This window comes from Eumetopias jubatus, unplaced genomic scaffold, assembly GCF_037043125.1.
Source record: "Eumetopias jubatus isolate StellerSeaLion01/CBP00866 unplaced genomic scaffold, mEumJub1_p1.0 scaffold_10, whole genome shotgun sequence".
Lineage (NCBI taxonomy): Eukaryota > Metazoa > Chordata > Mammalia > Carnivora > Otariidae > Eumetopias > Eumetopias jubatus.
In genome coordinates this window covers 69,138,041-69,146,987 of record NW_028274816.1, presented here as the reverse complement: position 1 = coordinate 69,146,987, position 8,947 = coordinate 69,138,041, and the positions used below count along the sequence as shown (strand labels likewise).

Here is an 8,947-nt window from a genome sequence, read left to right as displayed (position 1 = left end):
TTCATCAGAAATCTAATTTTCGTTGCCGTCAAGCCTACTTTGTGTGATTTTTGAAATACCACGTTCTTTCTGTTCATTGCCCCCCGACTTTTCCAGGGCCTCTGCTTTGCTGGCTCAACCAGTCCGTCCCTGGATGCTGACTGGCCATGGAGTCGTGAGGTGAGGGGAGTCCACACCTCTCTAGGCCTCGGTGTCCTCGTTAGCGAAAGCGAGGGGGACCTGAGAACTCCAAGGGCTTGGCCTTCCTGCCGGGGCCGGCATCAGGCGAAGTAGGCATAGAAGAAGATGTTGACACACATGAGCAGGATGGCATTGAAGCCACACACACGGGCCCAGAAAGCGTGCTTCTGGGGTATTTGGCCATCACCTGGGGGGGGGGGGGCGGCAGAGAGACAGATGAGGGCCACAGGGCCACACCTAGCGCCCCCACCTCCCGGACTCCTTGGGTGGCAGTTAGGGTCAGGGCCGAGGGTCACACACCCACCTGCTTTGGCTCCCACGAGCACATCCTGAGCCAGGGTCCACCAGGTAAGGTTCTCAATCTGCAGAGAATGATCGGGATGGGGGTGTGGCAGGACAGGGCTGGGCCCGGACGGGGTCAGGGGTCAGGGGTCAGGGATGGAAAATGAGCAGCTAAGTTCAAAAAGGGACAGGGATCAAGAGCTAGAAAATGCCGGAGTCGCAGAGGGTCAGGGGTCGGAATGGGACCAGCGTCAAACGTTTGTTCAAGATCAGGGGTCGGGGTCAGGGGCCAGGGCAGGCTCACCTGAACCCCCTGGGGGGGTGGCGTCAGCAGGCTCCCGGCCACCACCACGATTCCACTGAGCACAAAGAGGGCGACGGCAAAGTGCAGGTAGTGGATACTGCCAAGGATGGACGGCCGGGTGTCCGGGTCACCGCAGGGCGGGGCAGGGTGCAGGAATTCCAGGACCAGCCTTGTGGCGCCCACGGCCAGCCCCACCATGAGGCCCCAGAAGGCCCCCTGGGGAAGAGGAGGCAGGGCAGGTGCACCGTGAGGGCGAGGCCAGGGTTCCCCCAGCACACACACAGCCAGCGGGGGGTGGGGGGGTGGGGGGGTGGGGGGGGTGGGAGATGGGAGCCAGACAGCTCATCTGTAGGAAGAGCACAGAGCCTGCCCCCCACGTCCAGTCTGCTGCCCCCCCATCCCCCACCCACCTGCTCATTGGCTCGCCGCCAGAAGATGCCCAGAACAAAGATGGCAGTCACCGGGGGGGCCAGGGAGCTGGTCACTGACTGCATGTAGATGAACAGCTGCCCACTGTTGGAGTCCTGCAGGACGGGAATCCAGGCCACGCTCACGCCAATGAGCACCACGATGACCAGCCTGTGGGCAGGTGGTGGGGCGTGCTCGTCCCTCAAGACCCTTTCTCATTCTCCCCCATCTCCCACGGTCACTGAGACTTGCTCTCCAGCTGTCCCCTGCCACCCCAGCTCCAGCCTCTTCCCCGGCCTCTGGTCCCCTCCTCCGGGAATGTGGCCAGCCCCGCCCCACACCGAACCCTTCTGTGGCTTCCTGCCGCCTGCAGGTACAGCCCCCGACTCAGCCTCTCTCCTCCTTCTTGCCCCCCCACAAAGTCCCCCCAGGCTCTCCCCTTTGTCCTCAAGCACCCGTCCCACTTGCTTACTGTCTGGCTCCCCGTCTGGGCTGGACGCACCAGCCCCTGGCACACAGTAGGTGCCCCGTAAACATTTGGTGGCTTCGAGAATGACCTGCAGCCTTCGCATTCCAGCCAGACCTCCCCCCTGGCGGTTTCTCTAACACTGGTGGGACCTGGCAGGAGCGGTGGCCTGTGGCTGGCACACTCCTCACGCCCATAGCCCGGGGCTGCTGACCTGCACCCATCGCAGGTGACCTCTGTCCTAAGAGGGCAAGGGCTGGGGCCAGGCGGTCTGGGTCTGGGTTTCGGTTGGGACGTGGACTCCTCAGCTCTGAAGCCCAAGACTTCTGGCCAGAGGAGCCCCTTTGCCTCCCTACCCCGTGTGGACTCCTCCTTTGGGCTCCTGCCTGCCTCCCCTCTAGGTGGGAGCCCTCCACCGCAGGGACACGCTTCCTGCAGTCAGCAGCCGCCCGTCGGGAGCCCACCCGAGTGCAGCACACTGGGCCAGAAGCCCAGACTCAGTAACGAGTGGGCCCCGGTCCCTTCCCAGCACTGAGAGCAGAGCAAAGAAAGCAGATGAGCCTGTTACCCTGTGCTAGGGGTCTGGGCTGAGGGGGCCCAGAGGAAGCAGTAACCCAGGAAGGCTTCTAGGCAGAGGAGGACCTCCTCCAGTCTTGAAGAGCTGTGGGGGCCAGCTAAGGAGACAGAGCTGGGGTGAGGCGTCCCATCTGCTCCTCCTTGGCTGAGTACCCCTCGCCCCTGTGTCCCGGCTCACTTGGACACCGCTCACCCCCAAGGTGGGTGGTGGGCGAGGCCTCCCAGACCCTGCACAGGACAGCAAGGGCGAGCGAGGCCATGTGTGCCACTGGGGTGGGTCCTTCCTGTCTGCCTACCCGCCTGCCTCCCTTTCGTCCCTTCCAAGCCTGAGGGGGAGGGTGGAGGGAGGAGGTGCCACCTTGATTAAGGCTAATTAACCCTTAGCCTGGCAGGCGGGCGGGCGGGTACTGCCCTCTTCAAAGGCATAGGCGGGCTCCATTAACACCCGGCCCACCCCGCCCTCCCCACATAGGCTCCTGTGTCCAACACCGGACTCAGCATCTCTGTGCAGGGCCCGGTGTCTCCAGAGCGGCCTGGACTGGGGCCCTTGCCTTCCCTCTGCCCTCTAAGGTTTCCCCGTCCAGAGGGACCGAAAGCCCAGAGGCTGTTCCTTCTGCCTAGAATACCCTTCCCCAACTCCTCCCCTGGCTGACCCCTTCCTCCTCCAAGGCTCAGCTCAAGGCCCTCCTCCTCCAGGAAGCCTTCCAACCCCATCCCTTCCCGCGTGCACACACACACTGCCATCAGGATGACTGACTGTCATCGTGGCTGCAGGGGAGCCCCTCAAGGGCTCGAGGTGGGGGCTTTGAGATCTTTCTGGGTCCCCCATCTTGTTCAGCTCTATGCAGGGAGGCATCGGGCACTATTTGTGGACCGAATAACAGACAGAAGGTAGAATGGTAGACAGACGGGGGTAGCAGGGGAGGGAAATGAAGGAGCAGAAAAGTACCAGGCGGTGGGGCCCAGCAAAGATCAGGGCCCCAGATGTGGGACTGTCACTTGCCCCAGGCCTGCGATGGCTTCTCTGGCCCCACCCGCACCTAATAAGACTGTCAGGGTCATCGGCATGCCCCTGCCTGTCCCTGCCCCACAGCGGCCTCCTCCCCAGGCCTCCTCCTCCCACATGCTCTGCTGCCCCTCTCTCTGTACGTCCCATATCCCCTTGGAAGGAGGCTCCAGAGACCCAAGACCCCACACAATCCAGGAAACACAGCTTAAATAGTGTTGTTTTAGGGCAGTAGGAGGTTGGAGGTGTTGGCAGGGGTCCGGGTGTTTCAAGAGGGAGACGCGTTAGAGCTGAACCCTGGCCCAACACCTAGCCTTGGATCCTTTCCAACCTGATCAAACTGGCAGCCGAGAGAATTGGGACCCAGAGAGGGTGAGCAACCTGCCCCACAACACACAGCCGCGTGCCCACAGGCAGGCTGGCAGGGCCTGGGTTGGCTGGGGCTTGACTTGGTAGGAGAGGTGGGAAGGAGGGTCAAGAGCCCCCTGGCTGGGGGTGAGTTGGGAGAGAGGGGAGGCCAGTTTAGGACTTTGGTCTCAGGTGGGAGGCAGGAGGGAAGCCTGCTTCTGAGGAGGGCGGGAAGTCAGGGGCACTGGGGCGTCAGGTCCCCAGATGCTGAGCCTGGAAGGGCTTTGGAGGAGTCTGTCAGACGAGGATGGGCTTCCAGGGCCACACAGCCACGGAGGAGAGGCCGGGGAACCACATGGCGGGCAGCGGAGGTCAAGGGGCCGGCCAGGCCCCGCTGACACAGAAGCATCCCGTACGGCCGGAGGGAGAGGCTCCTTGTTTTGGAGGAGGCGGTGAGCCTGCAGATGAGCTCACGCTCGCCTGCTGAGTGGCGTGTCCCAACAGGGACCTTCTGACAGAAGCTCGGCTGTTTTGCATCACTTGGACAACTGCTCGGAGCTCCAGGGGAGACCCCGCCCTGAGGTTGGGTGCCATGGGCCCAGAACCTGAGGCGGCGCTGTTGGTCAAGCTAGGCACCGGCCGTTGGGCCCCTAGACCAGCGGAGTGGGGGGCTGCCTGGCTTGGAGGGACACAGGCCGGTAGGACCCGGGAGAGGACCCAAGCAGGCAGGCACACGCCAACCTCTTGTCACCCATTGCAGAGTTCACCCCAAAGGACTCCCAGGTGCTCTGCCGAGTCCCAGGATGGAGGGCTGGGCCAGACACAGCCCCTGCCCGTCCTCGTGGGAGTGGGGGGAGAGGGGGGCATCAGGGAGACACATGTGCTGTGGGAGGAGTCTGACCATGATCCCCTGTGGGAGGCTTAGAGGGGAGAGGGGCTCATTCCTTAGTCGGGGGTATCGGGGAGGGCTCCATGGAGGAGGGAACACTTGGGCAGAGTCTAGAAAGATCGTGGGGTGAGTCGCTGAGGTGATAAGGGGGGCACAGGCAGCGCTAGGAGGAAACGGCAGAAGCTCAGGGGGGCCAGGGACAGCTGTGGCCTGAGTGTGGCCCCCCGGAGAACTGGCTCTGGGCCCCCTCTATCAGGGGGGCTAAGGGCTCAAATTGGGGGAAAACAGAGAGATCTCTGGGACGGTTGGGGAAGGGGGACTGTCCCTGGCAGAGATTCGCTCAGAGATGCAGCTCAGAAGAAGAGATACAGCGAAGCTGAGGGCTGTTGTGACCGTGGGGGGCGGGGGGCAGAGCCACATGGGAGGTGAGATGGACCTTTCTCCAACCCGCAAACTCAGACTTACCCCTCAAAGGCCCCCTCTGGTGGGGCCTCCCGGGCCATCCATCGTGCGGCTGGGGAAGCCCATGTCCCAGCCTGTCCCCGGCAAGCCCCCCCCCCCCCCCCCGCCAGCCGCCATACCGGCCCACCAGCAGCAGCTCCCGCTCGCCAGCGCGGGGCCTCAGCCGCCTCCAGATGTCCATGGTGAAAAGCGTGCTACTGCTATTGAAGATGGACGTCAGCGACGACATGAGCGCGGCCATCATCACTGCGATCATCAGCCCCCGCAGACCTGGGGGCGGGGACAGGGCCGCTGTGACCTTGCCCGGGAGCCCCTCCTGCCTGCGTCCCCCTGTCTGAGGCCCCACTGTCAGCATCGGCCACTCACAAGCCCTCGAGCGCAGAGCCCCAGGAGGAAGGAGGAAGGAGGCTGGAGGTGTTTGCAGGAGAAAGGCCCAGACGGGAGAGGCTGGAGGCCAAGGGCAAGTGCAGGGGGCGGGGCGGAGGGGGGTACTTCTGGATTTGCGGCTTGCTGGCCCCACCGTCACAACCGTGACGGCTTCTGTTGTTCTGGGTGCAGTTAGGAGCACCCTGTTTCTACAGAACCGTGCAGGTGACAAAGCACTTTCACACCGAGGCCTTCATTTGACGGAAGCATTATTAACCCGTTTGACAGAGGAGGAAGTAGGAGCTCCTAGCGGGAGGAGAGGTGCCCAGGGACTCACGGTGGCCAGCGGCAAAACTCTGGGGTGGGGTGGGGACAGGAAGGCCTGGGACGGGACCCTCTGCTTAGAGGTCACAACCTGGGCAGGGCGTGGTGGCCTGTGTGTGGCCGGCCCCAGGAGGCATGGGGGGGAGGGGGAGGGGGGCCTTTCTTGTTGGCTCTGTGGAAAAGGAGATGCGGTTCCCAAGGGGGGAGAGAGAAAAATCTACCCAGGCATTGGCTGTGAACAAGGGAGGGGTCCCCATCGAAGTGGACGAGGCTCTGCTTTGCAGAGTCTTCTGGGAGTCGTGGGCTTGAGAGGGGCTGAGGGTGGGGAGCCCGGAGAGATGGAAGGATGCTCAATTTCCAACTCAGTGCTGTGTGGCGTCAGGCTGGTCGGCTCCCCTCTCTGGGCCTCGGTCTGATTCTATCTCCAAGGCCTCTTACACTTTTTCTTCAAGTGTCTAAGCACCTCCTCTCCATGTCTGCCGATTGTCTGTCTGTCCTCCACTCCCTGCCCTAGTTTAAACCTGACTGACGCCCTCCCCCCCGCCCCCACTCCCCTGAGGGCTCAGCCTCCCTGGTGCTATTTTTGCCTGGCCCTTGGTTCTGTGTCTGACCCGCTGTGTGACTTCCAGACATCCCATGGCCCTCTCTGTTCAGTTATCACGATGACAGGGCTGGGGCCCAAAGAAAAGTGAGTTAGATCACGGTTTTCCCTCAAACATTTCTCCATCCTGTTTCTCTTGCTCAGGGAGGTGGATTAACTTGGGGCTTATTCTCCACCCATTTTTCAGACAGGGAGCTCAAGGCCCAGAGAGTGGTTATGGCCCAACAATGGCTGGGTGTCAACACTCGGGGGCTTAGCGAGCTACCCCCGCCCCCCAGAACGGAAGGGGAAGGTGAGGCCCAGAGGTGGGAACCCACAGCGAGGCCAAGTCTTGCGCCAGGCAGGGTCCCAGCATTATTATGTTTAATCCCAGCAACAACACGCCGAGGGGTGGGTAGGCGTCATTATCTCGAATCTACAAATGAGGACACTGAGGCTCCAAGCAGGGAAATGACACGCCCCAAATATCTCAGCCAGCGAGTGGCAGAGCTGAGATTTGATCCCAGGTCTGTGACCTCACATCCATCCCCTGGGCCTCCACACCCCAGGAGGGAGGGAAAGCAGGGCAGGGCCTGGAAGCTTCTAGAGGGGAAGCCACGGGGAGGGAGGGAGACACTCAGGGTCTGAGAATCTGGAGGTGAATCCAGGCTGCAGAGGGTCTCAGAAGGCTAGCTCCTCTTTTTGCTCAGCTGAGACCAGAAATGTGGGAAAGGCCAAAACCTGCCCCCATGTTCTACCTGTTGGGGGAGGCAGGAGGTGTGGGGCTCATGGGGGCCCGAGCTCCTGATCCCAGCGGAGTCGGCAGTGGGCTTGGAGCCAGACAGACCGGGGTCTGTGGCTCAGCCACCCTTGTCACCATGGAGAAGTCACTTTCCCCGCTCTGTGCCTCAGTTTCCCTATCTGTAAAACGGAGCTAACAACTACCTCATAGCCGGAAGCGGGAAGCAGTTTGACCTCTCTCAAGGGATGGCACAGCACAGGGGAAGAGGAGAAGCTCTGGAGGCCGATTATCCGGGTTGAGAACCCAGCTCTGGGGCTCATCGGCCACGTGACCTTGGGCAGGTCTCTTCAACCTCTCTGGGCCTCAGTTTCCCCATCTTTAAAACGGGGATGATAATAGCAGCACTTAGGGTTCTTGGAACGATGGAAGGTAGTCCCATGCAAAGTCCTTGGAATCCTGCGTGGCCCATGGTGGGGGGGGGGCATGTATTTTCCAGTATTATTACCTTCCTCTCTTTCCCGATGAGTGAACATCCCACTCGGATGTCACACTGGACCCAAAGTGGCCTCCACAGCCCCCGGTGCCCCTCGCCCTCACCAGTCCCACCCGAGGTTCCACCCCTCACCCTGCCGGGACCCCACCCAGAGTCTCACCGATGGGCATCAGTTCCATGACCAGCTTAGGGTAGGCGATGTTGGAGCAGCCGATCTCAGCCCCGCAGGCCCGAAGGCACTCGGACGGCACCACACAGCCCACGTCATCTGCGTCAGAGGGATGCCCAGTATATCCCAGCTGCCCCACCCCGCCCTTCGGACAGCCGCGAGCACCTGAGGGTGGGCAGGACCCCGGCCCAGCCCTGCTCTGTCACCTCCTCTGACCAGGAGCTATGTGGTCCTGGGTCACAAGGAGGGCGCTGGCCTCAGAACTATTCTGGTCCCTAAAGCCTTGACTTTTTTCCTGCCTGGTGTCCTCCGTCATAATGTCTTCTCCCTCTCCCAGACCAGGCCAGGGGGCTCACCTGCGGTGTGGCATTGCCCACGTGAGCAGTCCGCTGTTAGAAGCCATCTGGGGCGCTGGTCTCCCTCACCCCCCTCCTGCCCCCATCCCTTCTCCCCAGAGGGGCAAATGCAGGCTAGAGGGGCACCTTCCCCCACCCCTGGGCTCAGAGCTTTAGGCCGGGTCCTGTCTCCCCGACCCCCCACCTGGAGCCATCTCCAGCAGCTCCTGGAGGACCCTTAAAATACAGGGGAGCCAGATCACACCCTGGTCAGAACTCTCCAGTAGTTCTGCTGTCCACAAGACCCTCCAGTCATCGAGACGCCGGGCTCCTCCAGTCGTGTCCCTTTCCTTGCCGACCCGCCACCTTGCTCCAGCCACAGGGGCCTCCCTGTCACCTGAGGCCTTCCCCACCAGCCCCTCTGCCCAGGCCCTCCCAGGAGGACTGGCTCAGAAGCGGCTCCCCACAGCAGGAGGGGTGCACACTGCTCATCTGTGGAGTGAACGGACTGAGCCCTACATCTGGGCCTCCCTAGCAAGCTGCCCCAGCAGAACCCTGTTGGGGGGGGCAGGAAGCACGGTGCCTCACTCCCAGAGCTTGCCCACGGCAGCCGGGCTCCCCAACACAGTGTGGGGAACAGTGGTGAACCCCATGTTCTCGGGCTCCTCCCATGAAATACTCTCTCCATGCCCCATGGGCTGCCCGTGTCCCTTGGGAATTTCAGCAGGGGGCCCACAGAGTGCATAGCTGATGGTGGAGGAAGTTCAGAAACGGATGCCGCGGACCAGAGCTCCAGGGGGCAGGGAGGCCAGTGTGGGCGCTTACGTTTCGATCCGGCAGCAGGCATCGGCGTTCCCCGGCCACAGTGCTCCCCTTGCAGACCAGGCACTCCTGAGTTAACCACTGTCCCCTCCAAATGCCCCTTCTGAAAAGTCCCTCCACGGATGCCCAACCCATGGCAGTTGGGTGTCAGAACCCTTCCTCCAGGCTAGCAGAGCTGGGGCAGCATGCCCCCAA

The 8,947-nt window shown here is 62.2% G+C and overlaps 1 protein-coding gene across 4 annotated transcripts in view; it reads right to left on the bottom strand.

Annotated features, from left to right (window-relative positions):
* Window positions 1-4: 4 nt before the first annotated feature.
* SLC5A10 (solute carrier family 5 member 10) overlaps window positions 5-8,947 on the bottom strand; it is a 57,628-nt gene continuing 48,685 nt past the window's right edge. For 3 of the 4 annotated variants that reach the window (XM_088027938.1, XM_028089502.2, XM_028089503.2), the window contains 6 exons: window positions 7,587-7,694; window positions 5,041-5,191; window positions 1,177-1,345; window positions 767-982; window positions 485-542; window positions 5-367 (listed from right to left, as the gene is read on the bottom strand). In XM_088027938.1, coding sequence (XP_087884064.1) covers window positions 261-367; window positions 485-542; window positions 767-982; window positions 1,177-1,345; window positions 5,041-5,191; window positions 7,587-7,694 — 809 coding nt within the window. In that variant the 3' untranslated portion in view covers window positions 5-260. The remainder of the gene's footprint in view (window positions 368-484; window positions 543-766; window positions 983-1,176; window positions 1,346-5,040; window positions 5,192-7,586; window positions 7,695-8,947) is intronic. The other variant, XM_028089504.2, reaches the window with a different exon arrangement.